General features: G+C 35.2%; 1 protein-coding gene across 2 annotated transcripts in view; it reads left to right on the forward strand.

Annotated features, from left to right (window-relative positions):
• Positions 1-26,733, forward strand: part of RICTOR (RPTOR independent companion of MTOR complex 2) — a 111,811-nt gene that overhangs the window by 16,580 nt on the left and 68,498 nt on the right. For both annotated transcript variants that reach the window (XM_040630489.1, XM_040630490.1), the window contains exon 3: positions 22,979-23,076. In XM_040630489.1, the coding sequence (XP_040486423.1) occupies positions 22,979-23,076 (98 nt within the window). The remainder of the gene's footprint in view (positions 1-22,978; positions 23,077-26,733) is intronic.

Below are 26,733 nucleotides of genomic sequence, written 5' to 3' on the forward strand. Positions count from 1 at the left end.
TACTTCTTCCAAGTAGAAGAACATAGTACAGAGGCCCAGAGATAAGGAAAGAACAAACAACGGTTAGTGCTCGATGAATGAGAGGGAGAGGAGAGTATGAGACTAGAGATTGTGCTATGCTTGTGAAGGGAAGCTATTAGAAGGTTAAGCAGGAGAGTGATGTTATCTGATTATTTAGAAAGATAACTCTTGGTTGTTCTGTGGATAATGGACTGAGGCCCCTGGAGAAGGCTGTGCATGGCACATATCACTAAATCAATGTTAACTGAATGAATAAGTGAATGAATTAATCCTTTCACTTTATATCCATTTTGAATCACATGAGACTTCAGTATTCAAGAAGAGAAAACCAACATTGTAGAAAGGATGGTTGCGTTAAAATAGGTCACTTCTTTGTAAGCTGTGTGTGTCTAACCCTAATCACTTTAGTATTTTGAATTAGCAAATAATGTCTGAGTTGTCATCAACAATTCTTTGTGACCATGAGTGAAAATGCTGTATTCATTCATTTATTTATTTATTCAGTTAATTACTGACTATATACCATAGGCAGAGTAGTCTGCTAAGTTTTCTGAAGGTTCAGGGTTGAGGTTACAAGATAAATCAGACCTTGCTCTTAAAATTAGTTACTTGTCATTCAAAAAATGTAGACTGGTTGGATAGTTAAGCTTGATTGACAAATCAGGAGGCTGAGAAAGGAGTTATTAGCCTTCCTTGACCTCTGTAAAATATGATTCTGTTCATTTCACTTTCCTGTTGCTGTTGCTAGATGCTTTCATTTAGATGTTGAATCTATCATTGAAAGTTTAAAGAAATAGGGAAAGTACAGGAATGGGAGCAGCTAATTTTATTTGTAGGAGAAGTTAATTTTACCTTTATTCTCTTTAATGTTTTTAAAATTTTTATTCTGAATATGAGCTCTAAGCAGAATAGACTACAGAAAGATTTTTGGGGAAAATCTTGTCTTAATATCACAACTTTTTCTTATGTATTTTTAAAATTGTAATTTTTAAAAAAAAGTGAATGAGGTCCTTAGCAATATGTTCTCTTTTAGCATCTAGATTTTCAGCTGGTTCAAGTTAAAAATTTTTACTTTTTACCAAATTTTGCTTGTTAATTCTGTGTATGAACAATTGTCATTCCATAATGTATTCTCATGTGATTAATCTGACATGCCCTATTTTTTAAGTGACATTTGAATTGTGTTTTGGAATCACTTGGAAAAAAATTTTTAAAAATTATTATTATTATTATTTTATAGTACTCTTTACATCGAACATGGGGCTTGCACTCACAACCCCAAGATCATTATTATTATTATTATTATTATTTTATAGTACTCTTTACATCGAACATGGGGCTTGCACTCACAACCCCAAGATCAAGAGTTGCATGCTTTTCTAAATGAGCCAGCCAGGTGCGTCTGTGGGTGAACATTAATTTATTTAATATTTTTTATTTGCCAGGCAATGTTCTGGGTCCTGAATATTTTTTAAAAAGAAATTATAGAATAAGTACATTTGTGCCTTTGGTAAAGTAAAATCATACTTTAGGTTGGCAAGTGAACTGTGCAGGGGTTACCCAGAGAGCATGACATTCTTTCCCCTGAACATCACTGAGGCTTCATAATCTTCAGTGTGAAATACTTGGCAGTATTAGGGTTGACACTAGACTTGAAACCTGTTTTGCCATAACAAATATAATTGTATAATGTCTGGGTTTTGGTTTGTTGATTGAGAGATGTTTGGCACTTTAAGCAAATAAAGAAGGAGTTAACTGTTAAGTTGTATTATTGTTTTTTACTGTTAGCATTTCCTGGAGAAAGTATTAGTTTAAGTGCAGCAAGGGCATTGTAATAGCCTAAAATAAATTAATAAGAGAAATATTATGAAAAATTTTGACTAGTGATCTGCCTTTAAGAAATATTTGGTAGATGAAAGTATTTGAGTGGAATCCTAGCTAATACTCCAGTTGAACACTCTTATGCTATTGAATTTTAATCGCTAGAAGTAGCATGCATGTGATTCTTAACTGATAATGTTATTTCTTCATTTGATATTTATCTCTTGATCTGAACTGAGCATTTTTAGTAAGCCAAGCTTTGNNNTAAAGAAGAGCGTCATGGGTTATGAACTAGTGTCGTTGAAGTTTACTGGTGTGGAGGCTTAAAGCTGAAGCTGAATAAGCACCTAGAGTTAGTTGGCAGACACTTTAGAGATGACTTAATATAGAGACTTCTCTAAAAAGAAAAGGGCTCTGTATATACTAAAGGTAGATCAACCGTTAACTGTACTTTGAGGAGACTTATGCCAATATTAAGTAGATTGTTTGAGATAAACCGGTCCGAAACACCCCCCATTGTTTTTACACACATATTTATACACATAAAATAGGAATAGTAAATTATTTCCAGCCTTATTGGCAATTTGTACAAGTCTGAGTTAACTACTGTTTTACTTTTATTTTACTGTATATTTTTTTGTAATACCAATTTAAGTTATTTTGCTTAGATTAGCATATTGTTTCATTTTTGAAAATATACATTCCTAATTAATACTGTGAAATGAAAACTGTGTTTGTAGTAGGGGTGATCTAGATACAAATTCTTGCTCCATGATATTGCTGGGAAATATCTGACTTACTATTTATTTTCTGAGCCTAAATTTTCCTACATGTGGGAAAGGATAGAATATTGTGCATCTTGCAAGATTATAAATATTAAATGAGAAAATTTGTTCAAAGACGTTAGCATAGTATCTGGCAAGTGCTTAGGTAAAATTCCAGAGGGCAAATGTTTTTAAATAAATAATAGTTATTTATCCATTCTTTTGATCATGGACATTTGGGTGGTTTTTAGTTTCTTGCTATTATAAAGAATTGTAAACAATTATTTACATGGTCTTTAACACATGATTTGTGGTACTCCTACCTAAGTTTTTCTAGGTTATATAACTTGTTGTAGTAGAATCATGGCTTATATATATTTATATATCTGTATATGTCTATATATCTTCTGTATCTATATCCTCCTAGGAGCAATGTCTTAAGAGTTCCTCCTGAATCATACTTTTGTCAACACTTGGGATTATCAGCTTTTATTAAAAATACAGTATTATGAAAATTATTAAACATAGACTTAACTAGAGAAAAAGTATAGGAACCCTCATGTATTGCTCACCCAACTTCAATCATTATAAACATATAGGACAATCTTATTTCAGCTGTATATCCTCTTCTCCACCTCATGGATAATTTTAAAACAAATCCCAGGCATGTAATGTTTCATTTGTAGATATCATCAGTATGTAGTTCTAAGGGATAAGGACTTTTAAAATCTATAACTACAATACCATTAACACAAATAAGTAAGTTAACAGGAATTTCTTTGTCTCATCTAGTAGTCAGTGTTGAGATTTTCCTGATTGTCTTACAGGTGACATTTTTTTTTTTTTAACAGATATCATTTTGAGTCAGGATTCATAAAAGTTTCATACACTTTTGATTATTTTTATTTTTTTAATATGTAAAAAAGGCAAACTGTCCATCATATTGCTTTTATTTCTGGATAATTTATCTTTTCTGTCTGTATTAACAATTTTTTTGCTTTGGTTTTAAACATTTTTAATAAGTTGTTCATTTGCATCCTGCTTTGGGATTTATTGGGCATCCTGATTCTGAGTATTTCATGTCTTTGAACAATTCCAAAAAATTCTCAGTATTTGACTTTTTGAATATTGCATCTCCTGCATTTTTCTTTCCTTTAGAATTCTTATTAAATGAATGTTAGGGTTTCTCAACTTTCTTGTTTTTTTAAGCTCTTTCATGTATTTCATCTCCTTTTCTCTTGTGGGCCGTATTCTGTATAATATCTTCAGATGTGTCTTTCAGTTAATTAATTCTCCCCTCAGCTGTGTTTATTTGGTTTATTCCCCCATTGAGTTTTTATTTTAATCATGGTAATTATGTCAAGAAATTCTGCTTGGATGTTTGTAATTTTTTAAATAAGTGCTGTCTTGAATCTTCTATTTTCAGTCCTTTTCTTTAAATTGGAGGTTTGTAAGTCATGCTTGTAAATCTCATGGGTACGGCTTGCAAATGCTGCATGATATAGCCATGCTCATCTAAGCATTGTCTGTGACAGCTTTGGTGCTGCAGCTGCTGAGTTAAGTAGTTGTGACAGAGATTGAATGGCCTTCAAAGCTTAAAATACTTATCGTCTGACCCTTTATGGAACAATTTGCCAACACCCCTCTCCGTGCCCCCCCCCCCCGCCTTAGAGATATAAAACATTATTATTTTATTGTTTGTGTATATATGATAATTCTAATATTTCAAGTCTTTTAGATTGTTTTGTTGTTTATTGTTTCTGTTTATAACAGCTTATTTTCCTTCTGTGTTTGTGATTTTTGCTTGTGCACTTTAAATTTGTTAGGTTATCCAGGCTAAGGGTGGTTACCTGGTTGGGTGAGTGTGTTATAGGAGCTGGTTGATGGTTGAGTTTGCTTTGTCTACTGCCTGGGAGTATGGTAGATCAGGGGCTACTTTTTTTTTTTATTTAAAAATTTTATTTTTTTCGGGGCGCCTGAGTGGCGCAGTCGTTAAAGCGTCTGCCTTCGGCTCAGGGCGTGATCCCGGTGTACCGGGATCGAGTCCCACATCGGGCTCCTCCGCTATGAGCCTGCTTCTTCCTCTCCCACTCCCCCTGCTGTGTTCCCTCTCTCGCTGGCTGTCTCTCTGTCACATAAATAAATAAAATCTTAAAAAAAAAATTTATTTTTTTCATCATGATAAGTGTACTCGTTAATCACCATCATCCCATCCCACTTCCCCTCTGGCAACCATCAATTTGTTCTCTATACTTAAGAGTCTCTTTCTTGGTTTGTCTCTTTTTTTACCCTTTTTTTTTTTTTTTTGCTTGTTTTTTTCTTAAATTCTACATATGAGGGGTGCCTGGGTGGCTCAGTCGATTGGGTGTCTGCCTTCAGCTCAGGTCATGATCCCAGAGTCCTGGGGTTTAGCCCCGCATTGGGCTTCCTGCTCCACAGAGAACCTACTTCTCCCTCTGCCTCCGCCTGCCACTCCCCCTGCTTGTGCTCTCTCTCTCTCTCTCTCTCTGTCAAATAAATGAATCTTTAAAAAAAAATTCTACATATGAGTGAGATCATATGGTATTTTTCTTTCTCTACCTTATTTTGCTTAGCATTATGCTTTCTAGCTCTATCTCTGTTGCAAATGGCAAGATTTCATTTTTTATGGCTGAATAATATTCCAAAAATAATACTTTTATGGCTGAAAAATATTCAGTTTTTATGGCTAAATAATATTCCATTACACACACACACACACACCCACACACCCACACCCACACTCACACTCCGACACGCACACACACCCACATCTTCTTCCATTCACTTATGATGGATATTTGGGCTGCTTCCATAGTTTGGCTATTGTAAATAACGCTGCCATAAACATAGGGGTGTATGTATCCCTTCGAATTAGTGTTTTTGCATTTTCTGAGTAAATACCCAGTAGTGTGATTACTGGATCATAGGGTAGTACTATTTTTAATTTTTTTGAGGAACTCCATACTGTTTTCCATAGTGGATACACCAGTTTGCATTCCCACTAACAGGGAATTTAAGAGGGTTTCATTTTCTCCACATCCTCTCCACCCCTTGTTTTTTTCTTGTGTTGTTGATTTTATGCATTTTGACAGGTGTGAGGTGTAGTTGTAGTTTTGATTTGCATTTTCCCTGATAAGTGATTTTGAGCATCTTTTCCTGTGTATGTCTTTGGAGATATGACTGTTCATGGCTTCTGTTTTTTAATTCGATTATTTAGTTTTTTGGTGTTGAGTTGTATCAGTTTTTTATATATTTTGGACACTAACCCTTTATTGGATATGCCATTTGCAAGTATCTTCTCCCATTCAGTAGGTTGCCTTTCAGGTTTTTTTTGTTTTTTTTTAAGATTTTATTTATTTGGCAGAGAGAGAGCCAGCGAGAGAGGGAACACAAGCAAGGGGAATGGGAGAGGAAGAAGCAGAATCCCAGCAGAGCAGGGAGCTCGACGCAGGGCTCGATCCCAGGACCCTGGGATCACACCCTGAGCCGAAGGCAGACTCTTAACGAGTGAGCCACCCAGGCGCCCTGCCTTTCAGTTTTGTTGATTGTTTCCTTTGCTGTGTAGGAACACTTTATTTTTTTTAGAGGTATATTTTATTCATTATATATATATATAGAGAGAGAGAATGGAGGAGGGGAGGGATAGAGGGAGAGGGAGTCTTGAGCAGACTCCATGCTGAGCACAGAACCCAATGTGGGGCTTGATCCCATGACCCGGGATCATAATCTGAGCTAACCAAGAATCAGACGCTTAACCGACCGCACCACTTAGACACCCCTAGAAACATTTTATTTTGATGTAGTCCCAGTAGTTTATTTTGCTTTTATTTCCCTTGCCTCAGAAGACATACCTAGAAAAAATATTGCTATGGCCAATGTCAAAGACATTAATGCCTGTGCTCTTTTTAAGGAGTTTTATGATTTCAGGTCTCACATTTAGGTCTTTAATCCATTTTGACTTTATTTTTGTGTATGGTGAAACAAAGTGGTTCATTTTCATTTTTCAGATGTAGCTGTCTCCCAACACCATTTATTGAAGAGACTTTTTCCCATTGTATATTCAACAAGGGGCTGCTTTCAATTAAAATTCTCATGTTGGATTTTTTGGACCATGCAAGTCCTTTTTATTAGTGTTTTTATCCTAAACAGCATGTTTTTATTTTGAATAGTGGGGAAATTTTTTGTTGGTGGTTAAATTCTCTGTGTGGAGAAACAGTAGTTCTTTCTGGAGTGACGTGGTTTATTTCTTATTAAACTTTATCAAACTTGAATAAAGAGATCTAAATTTATACCTCAGTATTGCCACAATTTTGTGTCATTGGGAACATGGAGAAAGTGACAGTTTCAGTGACTGTTGTAGAGAAGAGTGCAGGGTCTGGAATGTTGGTTGTATTAATTGTACAGTCCTATAGTCTCTTACCCACAATTTTGAAAACCCAGAAACTCTGAAAATGAAAACTACTTTCATGAATAACTTGACCTGAGAAAACCAAACCTGACCTAAACTCATTTGGCAACAAAATCTGACCAGAATTTGTATTATCTCAGTGTGTCTACTGATATCTTTCACCAAAAAAATATTCCTTTGGGTGATTACGCAGTGCTGCCTTTAATCCTTCTGGGGATGGTACATCTCTGGTAAATACTACATTTTGAAATAAAAATATTTGAATTCCTAACCCTATCTGACCCCAGGTATTCACATGAAACATCATGGTACTTTAGTGGAAATATGGAAAACAAATATGCCTCAAAAGCATTACCAGAATGTATAAATACATATAAAAATATTAGCAATTACTGGATCATACTCAAACCTCCTGTTCATGGAAGATGTAACCTAAGAAATGCATTATACTGGTTTCATTTGTAGTAGTTCAAAGCTTTTACAGGTTAATTCAAAGATAATTTGTAAATTTGCTTTTAGATTTTGATTATTGGTGTTAATGCAATTATTTATGTACGTTCAAGTGAAATGTGGGGAGGAATAACAAGTAATAAACTTGTAATTAGAGGACCTGTTTACACTTGTATTACATAACTTAATTGTGTATTACTGTCTCTTTGCCTAAGATCATCATTGACCAATGTTGATAAAAAGCTTAATTTCTCATTTGTTCCTTTCACGCATGGGACTCCGGATTAGCTAGTATGTTTTTGTTTTGATAATTTTAGGTGAGTTGTGTCTTGTTTGGTGTATAGAAATCATTTTACTTAACCATAAAACCCATAAACAATGCTAAATATGGTAATGTCTGCAAATCACTGATTCAGAACTTAGTAATGTATAAAAACATGATACTATTGTGATAGTCTGTATAAGGAGTGCTTAAGAGAATGGCCCAGAGTCATACTTCTGCATGTGGCTGTCCAATTTCCCCAGCACCGTTTATTGAAGTGACTGTCTTTTTTTCACTGGATATTCTTTCCTGATTTGTGGAAGATTAGTTGACCATAGAGTTGAGGGACCATTTCTGGGGTCTCTGTTCTGTTCCATTGATCTATGTGCCTGTGTTTATGGCAATACCATGCTGTCTTGATGATCACAGCTGTGTAATACAGCTTGAAGTCAGGCATTGCGATGCCCCCAGCTTTGGTTTTCTTTTTCAACAATCCCCGGGTGATTCGGGGTCTTTTCTGCTTCCATACAAATTTTAAGATTGTTTGTTCCAGTTCTGTGAAAAATGTCGAAGGTATTTTGATAGGGGTTACGCTGAAAGCGTGGATTGCTCTGGGCAGCGTAGACATTTTCACAGTGTTTATTCTTCCAATCCATGAGCATGGAATGTTTTTCCAACTCTGTGTCTTCCTCCATTTCTTTCATAAGTGTTCTGTAGTTTCTAGAGCATAGATCTTTTATCTCTTTGGTTAGGTTTATTCCGAGGTATCTTACGGTTTTTGGTGGTATTATAAATGGAATCGATTCCTTAATTTCTCTTTCTTCAGTCACATTGTTAGTATTTAGAAATGCAACTGATTTCTGTGCATTGATTTTGTATCCTGCCATGTTGTTGAATTGCTGTATAAGTTCTAGTAATTTGGGGGTGGAGTCTTTTGGGTTTTCCACATAAAGTGTCACGTCATCTGCGAAGAGAGAGAGAGTTTGACTTCTTCTTTGCCAGTTTGAATGCCTTTTATGTCTGATTGCTGAAGCTAAAACTTCTAGTACTGTGTTGAAAAATAATGGTGAGAGTGGGCATCCCTGTTGTGTTCCTCACCTTAAGGGAAAAGCTCCCAGTTTTTCCCCATTGAGAATTCTCTTATACCATACACAAAGATAAATTCAAAATGGATGAAAGACCTCAATGTGAAACAGGAATCCATCAAAATCCTAGAGGAGAACATAGGCAATGACCTCTTCAACATCGGCCACAGCAACTTCTTTCAAGACACATCTCTAAAGTCAAGGGAAACAAAAGCAAAAATGAACTTTTGGGACTTCATCAAGATAAAAAGCTTCTGCACAGCAAAGGAAACAGTCAACAAAACTAAGAAGCAACCCATAAAATGGGAGAATATATCTGCAAATGACATTACAGATAAAGGGCTGGTATCCAAAATCTATAAAGAACTTACCAAACTCAACACCCAAAAAAACAAATAATCCAGTCAAGAAATGGGCAGAAGACATGAACAGGCACTTACCCAAAGAAGACATACAAATGGCTAACAGACAAATGAAAAAATGTTCAACACCACTAGTCATCAGGGAATTACAAATCAAAACCACAATGAGATGCCACCTTATACCAGTTAGAATGGCCTAAATTAACAAGACAGGAAACAACAAATGTTGATGAGGATGTGGAGAAAGGGGAACCGTTTTACACTGCTGGTGGGAATGCAAGCTCGTAAAGCCACTCTGGAAAACAGTATGGAGGTTCCTTAAGACATTAAAAATAGAGCCACCCTACGACCCAGCAATTATACCACTAGTTATTTACCTCAAAGATACAGATGTAGTGAAAGGAAGGGGCACATGCACCCCAATGTTCATAGCAGCAGTGTCCACAATAGCCAAACTGTGGAAGGAGCCAAGATGTTCTTCAACAGATGAATGAATAAAGAAGATGTGGTTCATATATACAATGGAATATTACTCAGCCATCAGAAGGGATGAATACCTACCATTTGCATCGACCTGGATGGAACTGGAGGGGATTATGCTAAGTGAAATAAGTCAAGCAGAGAAAGACAATTATATGGTTTCACTCATATGTGGAACATAAGGAATAGCGTGGAGGACCACAGGGGAAGGGAGGGAAAACTGAATGGGAAGACATCAGAAAGGGAGATAAACCATGAGAGACTCTGGACTCCGGGAACTAAACTGAGGGTTACAGAAGGGGGGGGTGGAGGGATGGGGTGCCGGGGTGATGGGTATTAAGGAGGGCACATGTGGTGATGAGCACTGGGTGTTACACACAACTAATGAATCATTGAACGCTACATCAAATACTAATGATGTACCATATGTTGGCTAACTGAACATAATAATAGTAAAAATGGTGAGGATGGTTTAAAAAAAAAAAAAAGAAGTGCTTAAGATATATACACTAAGATGTCTCAGGGATATTTGGTAACTACCTGGATGGTAATTTCCTAGTTCAGACAGTATTACTATTCCTGAAAAAGGAAATTTTGGAAAGTTTTTTTGTTAAGGATGAATGAGATTATTGGAAATGATGAATTTGAGGTAGACCAAACATAAGACTGAGCTATGGTGCTTTATTTGAAGATAAAGTCCAGAATTCAGATTTTGAGTCATTGTTCACTTGAAAATGAAAATTGAATTTGTTAGACTTTTGGAGACAATGAGAAGAGAAACCTGAGGGCAAAAGACAGAACTTCAGGTCATGTTAAAGGATATGATGAAGCAGGAGGAGGAATACAAACCTTTAAGGGGACACACAAAGAACAGTGAGAAATAGGAAGGAAGACCAAGGCAGTGTATTTACAGACACCAAGGGAGAGAAGGTAGATTTGGCTCTCATTGGCCAGTACTATAATGGAAAGGTCAGGGAGTTTGAAAAGCTGAGAAGAAGCCCTTGCATTGGGCAAGTAGTAAACTTGAGAACAAGTTTATTGTAACAGTGGCCTAGATTGGTGAAGTTTAAGGAGATGATGAGGCAAGAATTAACTTGTATCTCAGACAGATTTGGTAAAAGAAGTAATTTTACTTCAAAAATGGAAAACAGTGGCAGAAGCATTTTTTTAAAGATAGTAAAAGAGCTCGTGAAAGAGATGAATGAGAAATAGTGAATAATAGTAGAAATATTAGTATGAGATAACATGTAGAAAAAGAATGTAAATGGAGATGTTATATAATAACATTGTAACAGATTTATAACCCACACTAAATTAAGTGTCCTGCCGCCAAAGTGAGTTTGTACCCTTTTGCTCCTTTACTAGTTTCAAAGAGGGAAGCCCTTCATTACATTCAAGAAGCCACCTGTCAGACAAGTGATCTGAACTATAAATAGTCATGTTTCGTAGAGAAAAATAGAAACATGAAAGTAGCTGTACAAGCAAAATGTACAACTAACTTCTAAATAATTCTCATAGACTGGGTGTATATCACAATTATTTGTCACAGCCTTTAGGCTCAGCTGTTCTATTCTTCTATAGGCTTCATTTATATAGTGAATTGTTTCAGAGGCAAACAGGATTTTTCTCATATAATAAAAGATTCCTAATTAGGGGACTGTGGAAATTAATAATTTTACAGATATCTTTTTAAATATAATACATTAAGACATAGAAATTGTGGCACAGCATCCAGTGAGTATAATCTCTATATAGGGGGCGCCTGAGTGATTCAGTCGTTTAAACATCTGCCTTGGGCTCAAGTCATGATCCTAGTACCCTGGGGTCAAGCCCTGCAGCAGGTTTCCTGCTCAGCAGGGAGTCTGCTTCTCCCTCTCTCTGCTGCTCCCCCTACTTGTGTTCTCTCTCTCTTTCAAATCTTTAAAAAAAAAAAATCTTTTATGTAGTAATTGCTTTAGTTAATTTTACTGTCTCAGAAAATGCTCTAGTTGCAGACAGTATTTTTCATATTGTTTTTCTGCCCAAAAAATGACCGTAAAGTAAATGTCATGACAAATCTTTGAATGACAGCCTCTTCCATAGACTGGTGAATGTCTTTTGTGTACTGTATATGCTTGTGTATACTTTGTGCACAAAGTAAAAGTGCTTTGTGAATTTGGGTACAGTTCTCTGTATTCCCAAGTATTCCACTGATATCTAATTTTATTGTGAGAAAGGGGAAGAGATGAATTCTAAGAAAGCACTTCGTACTTTTTTTTTTCCTACCAAGCTGTTCTTCATTTTCTAACTCAAACCCGAATCATCTTTACTAGAAAATCTGTAAATTCGCAGATCATTTACCATGTAAAAGTAGATAATGATGGAATGATCAGAGGATTATTAGGTAAGGTAGTTAGGTTTTAGTTCTTTATCCAACTACTACAACCTGGGAACATGGTTTCTAGCACTACCATGAACATAAATACAGTGCTTTGAAGTGTGGGGAGAGGAGCAGAGAAGGCTTATGAAGGTGATTTTCTGATGGTAGATAATTTGAATTTCTACCTTTTTTTTCTTTTTTTTTTTTTTTACATTCCTAGATACTTTCATTTAAAACATTTTATATTTGACAAATTTGAATGGGCAAAGATAGTTACCTTGTAAATTGTTTTAAATAAGTTTGGTTAGGTTTAGGGGAATACTTTTTTTTTGGTCCTCAGAGTTGTAAAATAGATAACATTTTAATGCAACATGATCTTTTTTATTTGCTCCTCTTTTACATACATCTGTACTATATAGTATTGTTATAATTAATCATGAGATAGTATTATCTTGTAAATTCTTGTATTTTAATATTCAGAGTTCGGAGGTGGGGACTTCTTTTGTTATAAATGCCAGGTTGTGAAAAGTCAAGTTAAAGTTGCGAATTCCTTAATGTCTGTAATATCTGATAATACAACAAATTTGGGTGGTTTTTTTTGACTACTAGTTGAATTATACTGAGAACTGAATATATTATATGTGTATTGCTCAATGAATTTTCACAGATAGACACACCTGTGAAACCAGCACCTAGATCAATAGACAGAGTCTGGTATACTTTAAAGTTTTTATAAATAGTATATTCAGTAATTTTTTTCTAAGTGATTACTGTGTGTCAGTCGTTGTTCTAGGTATTAGGATGATACAGTGGTGAACTAAAACAGACTTAAGAGTGTGAGGAGATAAATACCAGTCACATGAATAAATGTAATTACAAACTGCCGTGTATACTAAACATACATTATTCTATGAAAGGCAGTATAATGAGATAGACTGTAGAGTGATTTTATACTGGGGAATAAGGGTAGACACTAGAATTCAGATTGCTTAGGTTCAGATTCTGTTGTCAATTCTGGTATTTATGTGACTTTAGGAAACTAATGTCTCTTAGGACTCATTTCCTAACCTGCGGATAATGATAGTAACCTACTTTGTATGGTTGGTGTGAACATTAAAAGATTTATGTAAAAATATTAGTATAATATTGTAGATTTTCTTTATGTATTAGTAATTTATTTTGTCTCAGTGGGTGTTGTTTTATATTGTATCATTTTTATTTGAAAATGATACAGAAGCATACTTCATAAAGTAGCTTCTTGTCTCTCCTAGAGTTCAGATTAAATAATCCAAAGGGATACCAGAATCTAGTTGCATAATATTCTGGCAGTGTTTATAGCATGTTTCAAATTTTAGTGTGTTGTGGGGCGCCTGGGTGGCTCAGTCAGTTAAGTGTCCCACTCATGGTTTCATATCAGGTCATGATATCAGGATTTTGAGATTGAGCCCTGACTCAGGGCTCCCTGCTCAGCACAAGTCCGCTTGAAGATTTTCTCCCTCTGCCCCCACCCCCCTCATGCACACGTGCTCACTTGCTCTCTGTCTCTCTCTAAAATAAATAAACACTTAAAAAATTGTTTTTAGTGTGTATAAGGATCATTGGGGTACCTCCTGTAAATGCACGGAAGTATGGGTGCCTTTCTAGGGAATCAGTGTTTCCTCTCAGTATTACCTCTGGAATCAGTATTTCTTATAATAACTCATGTATTTCTTAGGAACACAAGTTTGAAAAACACTGGGCTGTTAAGTGTCTCGTATGCAGGCCAAATAGTTATTTTGTCTCATCATTTTAACATATAACATTATGAGGTGTTTTTTGCTGTTACTGTTTTTGGTGCATATGCTTATTACTACAAATGGTAAAAAAAAAAATTCTCTAAATCTATACTTGCTCTAAGATTCTGTATTAGTAAATAGTATTATACGTGAGGTTACCCAGTTGTAAAAACCTGGATTTATCCTTGATTCCTCCCTGTCTTTTCCTCTAATCCTCTACCTTTCTGATCGTCTCTGATTCATTACTGATGAAGTTTCTTGCATGGAAGATTTTGTAACATCTATTTATTCCTGCCTTTCTCCTCCTTACAGTCTGTTTTCCAAAGTTGTCTTTCTAGAACACAAAGCTGATTATGCTATCTACTTGCATAAATGTTTACCCTTTGCCCAAAGATACCTAAGTTTCTTAGTATATGTTTCAAGGCCATTGTTATGCGTCTTCCTTTTCCTTTATTATTCTCTATCAACTTGTTTCTGGGACTGTAGAATTTCTTGCTGTTCCTTGAGGAAAATAACATTTTTTTCATGTTTCTATGTTAACGTACTACTTTTTTTCCATCTTATATCTCCCCTTTTCAGTCTTTCTTTCTGGGTATTTATTGAGAACCCACCATGTGCCTGGCATTGTGTCAGAGGCCAGGCTTGCATGTGTGGAAAAGACAGGTTTCCTGTTCTCACTTGTCTTATTGTCTAGTGAAGTCTATCAGGCACCCTCCTTTTCTTTTGTTCACATAATATTTATTACCAACCTCTCTGTTATATACTTTAAGTGTTAATGTGCTTCTCTTTTCTCATTCAATTTTGATCTCCAGGGCTGAGACCATATCTTACATTTATTAATATTCCTCACCTAGCAGTTGGCAAAGTACGTGGCATATAGTGGTCGCTGAAATGTATTTGAATAAGTTAGAATTCTAAATCCAGAGCTACTTCCAGAATAGGTCAAAACTATCCTTTATAGAATACATTTGTATTTTTAGTTATGTAAGTAGTAAAATGGCTGTGTACAATCTAGTGGGGAAACCTGTGCTTCTACTATATTATTCCCATTATATAATCTTAATGTTACAATTTTTTTCTTTAGGAACTTGGGAAGAATAATCTGTCATTTAATGTTTAATTTAAAAATATTTTAAGTCATTTATATTAATTTTTAAAATAAAAGAAAATTTTTTAAAGAGAGTGCAAGCAGGGAAGAGGCAGAGTGGGAGGAAGAGAGAGAGAGAGAATCTCAAGCAGACTTCGCACACAGCACAGAGCCCAACTTGGGACTTGATCTCATGACCCTGAGACCATGACCTAAGCCGAAATCAAGAATTGGATGCTTAACTGACTAAGCCACCCAGATGTCCCAGATTTTAAGGATTTATTCAAAATTATGATTTGAAGTAAAGATTATAGAATATATAATTCTAATTATTAAGATTATATATTCATGTATCTTTTAATTTTTAAAAAATTATTTAAATTCAATTTAACGTATACTGTATTAATTTCAGAGGTATTCATGCATCGTTTAATAGAAGTTCTGTTCAGATGAATCATTTACGTATTTCCAGCTGACTCTATGATGTTTTATGTTCTGTACCTTGATCAATCCTGGCCTGTATCTTACAGTTATAATATATTGTGACATGCTTGTAATAAACCAATTAAAGACATGGTTTTTGTTCCTAGCATTGTAAACCAATCATATCAGCGAACTGGTTGATGTCACTTATTTAATTTATCCAGTCAAAGGTACAAAATGATAACCTTCAACAAGGACCTCCCCCCCACATTAGTATATATATTTTTTCCCCTTGAAATCATTCAAAATGAGCAGTTCTTTGGAATTATAGAAAGGAAGATGTATTTTTGAATAAATAGAAAGAATAAAATGTGAGGTGAGGTAACTTAGACATCCAAAATTGAAGTGGAGGAAAAGAGATCTGAAACCCTGGGTTATTGGGAAGACAATCTCAATATGTTACAGATCAGCAGAAGTTGCCTCACCTCTTCCTGCCATCATTATTATGCAAGTAGGACATGGGAGCAAGAACCGAGCAAAACTATTCTCTTCTATTCTCTAGGAAAAAGAAATAGAATGCAGATTTAGTTGTAAGAACATCTTTTTTTTTTGTTTACAATTTATTTATTAGAGTGTGTGTGCATGAGCAGGGGGAGGGGCAGAGGGGGAGAGAATTCCATACAGATTCCCCACTGAGCAGGGAGTCCAACTTGGGGCTTGATCTCAAGACTGAGATCATGACCTGAGCCAAAACCAAGAGTCGGATGCTCAACTGACCAAGTCACTCAGGCGCCCCATGTGTAAGAAAATCTTATTAACGATAGTTGAAGTTTAAGTATACTTACAGTAATAGCATTTATAATACAATGTGGGATACTTTGCAGAGTGAAAGGAGGTAATGTTAATAATTATAGTGAAACAATAGATGTAAATTTGAAGCCAGGCAGATTAGGTAGATATACTGTCATAACTGCTGCAGTAGTGGTATGAAGAATGTGTCATGGGAACATAAAGAAGGGAACTTGTAGGTTAGGGGAAACCTTTATACATCTGAGCCAGACTTCAAGAATGAGAAGAATTTTTCCCCAAGTTGGCTAGACAGAGGGCAGGCCAGGCTAACGAAACCTAGTGTCATCTTGCTGACCCTGTAGCCCTGCCTCTATCCAAATCATTCTCTCAAGAGGAACCTCATGCCCATCATTCTCTTAAAACAGTCCTATGAAAACTTTCAGTTTTTTGTATGATAAACCTAACATTTAAGAAGATTATAATTAAACTGATTTGTTGGCAGTAATAATAGATTTTCCTTGCACATCTCTACTATGTTATTTATATTTAAAATATGTCAATGATTAAAAGATTATTACCTGCTACAGAGAGGAAACACGACTATTTTCAGGATGTGAGGAAAGATAATACTTGTTTTGTATTCCATATGATTATACCAGAACAAATGGATGAAAGTTAGAAAGGAGCATCTTTTGTCATTGGTATATGAAAAAGTATTCTACTATACAATCCAAAGATGAAACAGGCTCTCCTGGAAGTTTTGAGTTCCTCTGCGTTAGAGGTGAAAGGAAGGTCCTTTTCCCAGGATGTTTTCAGTGGGATATATGCTTTCCGTAATAAATTATGTCTCTTTGATAGTAATAACTGTTAGAGAGTTTCAGGAAATGTTAGAGCTTGAAGCAGTTCTTCCTCAACTTTTGGATCTGTAGCTAAGGGGGAGAAGATGTACTCCCAGTGTCTTTGCTAGTGGGGGGGGGGGGCATAGATTTGCTGCTGGCTTTTGCAAAGGTAATACCAACTATAGTAATTCTCATATACTTTTAATCATTATGTCTGCTCACAATCATCATAGATAATATTAAAGATATCATTAAGTCAGATTTATGTAGTTATATTTAATTTTGTTATATTAATTTTTATGTATCCGACTTTACTAGTTTGTTGCTTATTAGCATTTTTTTCATGTATATTCACAAATAAATCACAGAAAATGTTGTTCAACTCTGCTCTCACTTGTAATTCCTCTTTGAAATTTTCAAGAAGGCAAATAAGATGATAACAGTTTCTACTTTAAAAATGAGCAAATCTTGGGGCACCTTGGTGGCTCAGTCGGTTAAGTGTCTGCCTTCAGCTCAGGTCATGATCCCAGGGTCCTGGGATTGAGTCCCACATCAGGCTCCTTGCTCAGCAGGGAGTCTGCTTCTTCCTCTCCCTCTGCCTGCTGCTCCCCCTACTTGTGCTTTCCCTCTTTCAAATAGATAAAATATTTTTAAAAAGAGCAAATCTTTAAAAAAAAATTTAAAAATGAGCAAATCTTGGATCATAAAAGTAATGCTCTAAAACATAAAGCAAAAATTCATTTATTTAAACATATTAATGAGGATGCCTGGGTGGCTCAGTTGGTTAATCGCCTGCCTTTGGCTCAGGTCATGATGGATTGAGTCAAGGATCCAGCTTCTTGCTCAGCGGGGAACCTGCTTCTCCTTCTGCCTTTGGCTCCCCCGCTTGTGCTCTGTTTCTCTCTCTCTCTTTCTCACTGTCTCTCTCTCTCTCTCTCTCTGACAAATAAATAAAATCTTTAAAAAAAATACACTAACTTGGGCTTTAAACATTTGCTAAGCACATAATTTTCACATGATTCATAAAAATTGTTTTTACTAAAAAAAGTAATAACTTTTGGGGCGCCTGGGTGGCACAGCGGTTAAGCGTCTGCCTTCGGCTCAGGGCGTGATCCCGGAGTTCTGGGATCGAGCCCCACATCAGGCTCCTCCGCTATGAGCCTGCTTCTTCCTCTCCCACTCCCCCTGCTTGTGTTCCCTCTCTCGCTGGCTGTCTCTATCTCTGTCGAATAAATAAATAAAATCTTAAAAAAATAATAAAAAATAAATAAAATAAAAAAAGTAATAACTTTTAATTATAGTTGCTACATTTATTGGTTGTTTGTTATGGTCTAGGTACTGTACTAAGCACCTGACATCTTGTAACAATGCTTTCAAGGTAAGTAATTAGTGTTTTCACTATAGATAGGAGAAAATGGATGCCCACAAGATTGACTTAGCGAGGGCTACGTGGTTTTTAGGTGAATAAACTAGATTCGAATCTAGTTCTTTTTCATTCCATAATGGTTCTTTACAGTACTTCCAAATAGCTGTATGCTGGTGGTTTTTGGTCATTAATTTACTACGTGTACTTGAACCTAAATATATTTAAAAATCAATTTTATGTTTCGTATTTATTGACAGATAAAGATATTTCTATAAAGTTCATTGCAGCATGTTACAAAGCAGTAAATATTGAAAACATTTTAAAATAAATGCATGTTTACTCACTCAAATATGGACATATACATGTGTACCTGTATGTATATGTGTGCGTGTGCACCTACATGGAGACTTGAGCTGGAGGGGAATGAGTGTGTATGTATGTGTCTGTACATATATAGATCTAGATAAAAGGTTTGTCTACTGTAATTTTCTCTTGGTGTTTTTCTGCATGTATGTATATGTATATGCATATGTGTTTGTATAATATTAAATTGCTAGATATTTAGAGTTGACTATTTCATTACCCCCAGAGAGATTCATCAGGAACACTCAGGACTTAAAAGTTGCACAATAAGAGGAAAAGAGCCAGTGTAATTCTACTAGTTCTTTGTGTTTTGCTTCCTTGCTTTTGAATGGTTTGCCATCATAGCCAGCTAGCCACAGTTTTTTCCCCTTAGCAGCTGTGGGTTTCCTAAACATCAAGGCTTCTGGGAATATCCTGATTGTCTCATTTGTGCTTTATATGTCTCACATAGCACTGTTATCAGTAGATAGTTTTGGAGAAGCTAAATTGGAAACATTGAGCGAGGGTAGGAGGAAATAAAAAGAGGTAAACTTTTTCCTGAATTTCTTTTTGCTTCTTCCTATCTTACCCATCCCCCAGTAAAAACCACATTGAGCTCAGTTTCCCCACTACTCATCCTAGTGTAAGTTAATGACTATCTAGTACAGGAGTTGATAGACTACAGAGCCAAACTATGTGAGCCAAGTCCGCTTTATTGAAATAAAGCCACATTCATTCATTTATGTATTTTCTACAGTTGCTTTCTTGGTACAACAAGAGTTTGGTAGTTACAACAGAGACTTTATGTCCTGCAAAGTTTAAAATACTGTCTGGATCTTTACAGAAAAAGTTTGCAGACTCCTGATCTAGCAGGTAAGGAAGAAACCAGGGATTTCTCATTTCGTTTCCAGGAACTTTAACCTGTTATTTCCACGGGAACATTGTAGCACGTGAGCATTGCATAGTATTTCGTCTAAAATGGCCCTCATATTATTTTGAGTTAGTCTGGGAAGTAGCTTAGTTTCTGGGACGAAACAGCTTGTTTTTCAGCAAATATGTTATGAAGAAACTTTGAAAGTTGTCCGTAGTTGGGGGTTCCTGGGAATTAATTAGGTAAAAGTGAAAGGGGATGAGGAGGGGAAGGAAGGAGAAAGGCTAGATCATTTTGATTTAGATTGACAACTGTAACACCTGTATTATTAGTGTTAGGTTCATTTTATATCATTATTCATCAGGTAAACACTTGATACAATGTTGACTTCTCACCACCTGTCAATTTGCAGATTGTATTTAGGGAGATTTTTTTGTTACTGTTGTCAGTTTTCTTCCACTTGTATGTAGGGTCTATTAAAGAAGGATGTCTCTTGCTCACTGATGTATTTCCACTACCTAAAATAGTACTCGACTATAATAGATGTTTAAATATTATTTGTTGAGTGAATGAACTCAGATATGAGATTTTATTTTTGTAGCAAGATTGTGGTTTTTCAAAAATGTCTACAATCAGTTTGTACCTAGAAAATAGGCAATGATTAGAAATCCACAAACCTTTGTGAACAATAAATCTTTCTAGACAAATGATCTTAACTGTTGGTCCTATCAGATCATTACTTAATAGTAACCGTGTGGTCACTTCAGGTAAGCTTTGGTGCTTGAAAACCTAATTATAAATAAATTGATGCGAACTGGGTAGGTTATATGTTTCCATTAGGTGAATTTCACACTGGCTTTAATGATCTTAATTCTGATTTTGCAAACTGCTGTAGGTTCTAAATTACCTTGAAGGTTGTTATAAAATTTGTATGAAGTTCTATAATAGTTAAATCATTTTGACACCATTGGCTTATAATTTTCTTCTTTAATCTCTCCAGATACCATTTATAATAGTGAAAAGATATTACTGAATACTAACTGACTTATTCATGGTCCCTTGCAGTTCTTTTTAGTGAAATCTGATTCTCCCCATTGATGAGCTGCTTTCGTTCCACTTTTAAGATAACCTCAGAGTCACTATATATAAAAACATATACTAAACCATTTAAAATTAGATTGAGTTACATTGAAATTAAAAAAATATATCCAAAATTTTTAGGAGATGCTCTGAAATCAAATGAATGATCTCAGTATGTAGCAATTGTAAAGTGCTTGCAAATAGCTGGGATATGTAGTGTGCTTAGTGATTTGGCACCAACCAATTTGTGGTTGTCATGGCTAACACCCAGTGTAACAGAATGGAGGAAAATAGGCAGATGCAAGCTAAATGTAAAATAGGACAATGCAGTTTCATTTGCTGAGGAAAACAGTAATTCAGAACAAATAGTTCTTTGGTTTTGTTTTAACAGATAAAAATCTCGAAGTCATAATGGCTCTTAGATTAAAATATCAGCAAAGTGATACTCTTTTTCTTCTTTAGCTTGTGCTTTTGTTTTGTTTAAACAAATGGGATGCTGAATATATGAATAGTAAAATAGCTTGTAGCAACCTGAGGAAATTGGCACTGTATTCCAGGGGGTTTGGTGGACTACCAACCACAGGGCCATATCTGACTGTTGCCCATTTTTGTAAAGCAAGCGAGCTAAGATTGCTTTTTACATTTTTAAAGCTTTTTTTCCCCCCAGTATTTTGAAGATGTTGCTCCACTGTCTTCTCATTTGCTTGTTTCCCATGAGAAGTCTGCTGTCAACCTTTTCTTTGCTCCTTTCCATATAACTTGTCTTTTCTAGTATGGTTCCTTTTAAGGTTTTCTCTGACAGTGGTTTTGAGTAATGTGATTATGATGTGCTTTGGTCTAGTTTTCTTCATGTTTTTGTGCTTGGGATTGGTTGAACTTCCTGGGTTTATTGGCTTACTTTCATCAAATTTGGCAAGTTTTCATCCAGTATTTATTCAAATAATTTTTCTGTCCTCCATTTCTTTCCTTTGAGGACTCCAGTTATACATTTTGTCATTGTGTTAGGCTACTGGAAGTCCTTCAGTTCACTGACGATCTTTTCATTTATTTCTTTTTTCTCTTTGTATTACATTTTGAATAATTTCAATTGCTTTGTCTTCAAGTTCACAATTCTTACCTTCTATAAAAGTTATTATGCATTTATTCCGATGTGGTATATTTTCATTAGACCTAATTTTCATCTCCAGAAATTAAGTTTGAGTGATTTTTATACCTTTCATTCCTCTCCCGAGGTTTTCGCACATATAGGTTATAGTTATAAAAACTTTTAATGTTCTTATCTGCTAATTCTAACATCTTTGTTAGTTCTGGGTCATTTTCTGTTGATTAATTTTTCTGCTTTTTATAGGTCGTATTTTCCTGCTTTTTTACATGTCTGATAAATTTTGACTGGCTGTTAAACACTGTAAGTTTTGCTTTGTTAGGTGCTTCATATTTTTTCATTTCTTATAAATCTTGACCTTTGGTCTGAGACACAATTTAGTTACTTGGAAATACTTTAATTCTTTCAAGTCTTGCTTTGAAGATTTGTTAGGTGGGATAAAAGAAGTGTTTAGTCGATATCTGATTGTTCTCCACTACTTAGCCAAGACTTTTCTGAATACTCTAACCAATGAACTGTACATATTTTCAATCTGGCTGTTAGGAACAGGCACTGCTCCCTGTCCTGTGTGGAAAAAGAATACATTCCTTTTAATTCTTCTGAAGTTAATTTCCTCACACACATGCACTAGCCATTGCCATACCAACTACCTGAGGGGGTCCCTTTGCAGATCTTCAGAGTTCTTTCTCTGTAATGCTCTCTTTTCTAATTCTTCTTGGTTTTCTTGGACTCTGAGTTCTGTCTTTAAAACTTGGACTGTTGGCCTGGATTTCACCTGTCAGCACCAAGGCCTGGAAACTTTCTTAAGACAGTTAGCTGGGGCAATTGTAGGGCACACTTGTGTGTTTCTCACCTCTCAGGGATCACTGTTCTTTACTTCCCGAGGTCCTGTGTTTTGAGAACTATAATTTCATATATTTTATCCTGGTTTTTGGTTGATTCTAATATATTGGACAGTATTTTTGGTGCCTGTTGTATATTGTAGCAAGAAGTAATAGTTGGGATATTGAAATTTAAGATTTAGTAATTAAATAATTCCAGGTGATGATGCACAGAGTTGGACCATAGGTATGAGTGGAGTAGAGGTGTGAAGGTCATTTAGTGAGTCATTCACATGGACTTTGAAGTCACCTAAGTAGATGGATTTGAGATAGAGAATAAGATTTTAAATCAAGACCAAAGTTGTGGAGTTCTAATACTTCATGTTTATGTGTTTGGTTAGGAAAATACTCTTCTAAAATTATGTTAATATGTCTTGTCTTTTCTTCTAGAACCTTCTGACAACTTAAGGGAGATTCTCCAAAATGTGGCCAAATTGCAAGGAGTATCAAATATGAGAAAACTAGGCCATCTGAATAACTTTACTAAGGTAAGCAACTCATCTAAAATTCTTCGTTCCTCATTATACTTATCTCAGATGCTTTTTAACTATCATTAAGTCAAGAATTCTTGTCCTCAATAGATGGATTGGTATGTTTTTGAGCCTGGTAATGATGGACAGCCAACTCTTGGAAACACTAAAATGCCTATTATTTGAGGTGATGCCATATATTAAGGAAGCAGAATGGTTCCTTTGGGAAAATTTTTTTTTTCTTTTTTTAGTTTCCTCAGTATACATTGTTCTGCTACATTTAAAATTTGGGATTAATTATATATTTTAACCCCCTAAAAGTGTGACCCATAGACCACCAGCATCCCTGTCACCTTGGAGCTTGTTTGAAATGTACTGTTTGGCCCCTACCCCAGACCTATGAATCAGAATCTACATTTTAATTAAGATTCTCAGGTGAATTTGTATGTACATTAAAATTTGAGGGGCACTCTTTTAATCCTTCCAAAATGTTTAATTCTTTGCTATCTAATAATTAGACTATGGCTTGGAGTTTATTTTATTTCACAGAAATAAAAGGAGATGAGAATATAGTCACTGTAACAAAATTGTTTTTTCAATATGGTGATGTGCAATAAATATAAAATAGATTAGGGTTTTTTTCATAGTTAAAGAAGCAAGTACATATGCTTTTTTTTTTCTTTAGTGAAGTTTCGGAATATTCTGGCATGTATTTTTATATAATAGATGAGAAAATTATTTTGTATGAGGGACAAGAAAGTATTATTTTTGAAACAACTTTGAAAAACATTGAATAGGTGCTTGAGAAAGAGTTTTCAAAAATATCCCTAGGTATGTTTCCATTTTTTAGTGAATGTAATGAAAATCTTCAAATGCATGCTTCCATGTGCTTGTCAGATAATGTCAAGTCTTTGAGACCCAAAATTCTTCCAAGATTGTAAATTGCGTATCCTCATTTCACTCCCTTCTATTAAATTTCCCAGTTTTATCTCACCATTCTTCACTCAACTCTAGTAAATCTTGCAACTTGCCTAGATTTAACCATTAAAAACAATTTGATATAGGTTTATATCCTGTTTGAACTTATGGTTCCTATCATAATCATGTTGGCATCTAGATATATAGTTCCATATCTTTTGCCAGCTGGGATTCTGAAAGTTGGGGATGATGTAAGGATGGCAGTGTTTTGTTTTGTTTTTTAATCACTCTAGCACTAGTATATCCTAAAGCAATATTAAAAATCTAGAGCAGCACCTTCCAGTAGAAATATAATGTGAACCACAAATATAATTTTAAATTTTCTAGTACCACATTAAAAGGAAAAGGAAGCATGTGAAATTCTTTTTAATAATACATTTTCTTTAATCCAATATATTACAAATTATTATTTGATGTAATTTTTTATAAAATATTAATGAAATATTAACATTTTTTATACTAAATCTTTGAAATCCAGTATGTATATTATGCTTTTTGTGCATCTCAGTTCAGAGTAGCCACATTTATAGTGCTCATAGCAACCCGTGGCTAGTAGATACCAACCGTAATGAATAGTACATATATAGAGACAGACTTTGGAATAGGAGTAGTTTAAACAGTTGGACACTTTTCTTTTCCCCTTCTGTATTCTCCCATTTATTTCTGTCTCCATCCCAGGTTCTCTTGGGTTAGGGTCGGTTGCTCTCTCCCTTTTTCCCTTTTCCCCTTTTCCCTTTCCTTGTTTCTCTGTCTTTGAATTTTTCCTACAGTATTTCACTAAGTTTTCTTCCTTGGTTTTTCCTTGATTTGTGTTCTCCCAGTCTCTTCTCCCCCTTCTCCTTCCCTTCACTCTCTCCTTCTCTGCTCTCTTTCTTTCCCCCTTTCCCTTCATCTCCTCTTTCTTCACCTTTCTCTAACTCCTTCCCTTTCTCTCATTCCCTCATTTCTCTGTTCCCTCTCTCCTTCTCTTCCCCCATTGTAGCCCTGTAGAGTACAGAATGATTTATCTCCTTAATAAAGGCCTAGGCTTTGGGGCTTTTTGTATTGTTTGTCTTCTGTTTTGCTGTATCCTTTCATTATAATTTTCACATTTCCCTCTGGCCCTTGTACCAGGTAAACAGCACTTTTATTTGCTATTATAAATTATTTATGGATTTAAAAACCAGAAAACCAGACTTATTAGAATTTGTTTACAATATGAGGGACTAAAGCTTGAGTTGGGGTCTCAGGGGCTTTCTCATTAGTAAAGTCCGTGAACATTGGACTTGATAAAATCGTTTTGGCTGCCTGGTGATAACAATGGGAGTAGATGGAGACTTGCATTCCAGTTCTGGCCGTAACTAGCAAGGCAGTCTTGGGCAGATTTCTTTACTCGGGTAATCTTGATGCCGTTAGAGGCAAGGTCTCATTATAGTACCTGGCATATAATATGTACTTCGTAACAGATAACATAGCGCTTTTCAACCTGGGGTTTGTTTTTGTTTGCTTAAGTATTTTTTGCCACTTTTCTGTTTTTTTGGCTGACCCTAAGGACATGAGTCTGCTTAATAGTTTGAGTTGCAGATTAGTAAGCTGTTACTGTAACAGGGTTTTTCAACCTCAGTAATTCTGACATAATGGGCCAGCTAATTATTTGTCTTAGGAGGCTGTCTTCTCTATTTGTAGTGTATATAACAGCATTCCTGCTTCTACCCCCTAGATGCCAGTGGCACACTTCACCAGTTGTGATAAGCAGAAGTGTCTCCAGACATTGCCAAATGTTTCCTGGGGGCAGAATTGCCCCTAGCTAAGAACCACTCCTGAAAATAAATGCCAGTAGATTTTATTATTAAATTTCTTCAGATATCTAGTGTAAAATAAATGCTTCCCAAATTTAATCGTGATATAATGTATCTTTGAATTCTATTTTGGTGGAGAGCTAGGTTCATAAACATTTACATAGCTGGTATTTCTGTAAAATCTGTAAGTTCATGTCCTTTTGAGTAAAATTAGAAATTCTCAGAAGTCTCTATGAATATCCCTATAGAATAAGAAATCTTTATAGAATATATGTATCTCTATAGAATAAGAAAATAAGAAAAATAACTGATGCCACATAGTTAGACTAGTTAGGAATTAGTTGGTCACCCTTCTCTGTATTCCCATAACAGATTATGTGTGTCTATTAAATTTTACCCTTTTGTTACTGTTGTCGTAAGTTGCTATCTTATTGAGTTTTTTAAACAGAAGAAACTGTAGTATTTCTTTTTCTACTCTTATATACCTTTTTACTCCAAAGCCTGGCATATAACAAGTGTTTAATTAAAGGTTTTATATTACGTTGAGAAGATTTTGTATTTTAAATATGAGTTTTTGTTGTACTACTATTTGTTATGTTATTTAATATAAGCCTGCTGTTAGAATTAATTTAGTAGATCAGTGGGGCTAAAATGTTGTATACGGTAGACTTACCTGCAGAATTAAACTTTCTTTTAAAGTATGAAGAGGGTGCTAGTGATGTGATCCTATAACCATGTGAATGTCACACACCCATGCTTGCCTTCTGACATCATTTCACTAGATAAAGTAATGTGTATAACAGACTGCTGATGAATATAATCTTAGTATCCTATTTTTAAAACTGACAACATGCTTATAATCTAAAGACCTTTTTTTAAAAGATGAAAGTATTTCAGCTCTTTACATTCTAAAAGTTCT

This window comes from Ursus maritimus, unplaced genomic scaffold, assembly GCF_017311325.1.
Source record: "Ursus maritimus isolate PB19 unplaced genomic scaffold, ASM1731132v1 scaffold_15, whole genome shotgun sequence".
Classification (NCBI taxonomy): Eukaryota; Metazoa; Chordata; class Mammalia; order Carnivora; family Ursidae; genus Ursus; species Ursus maritimus.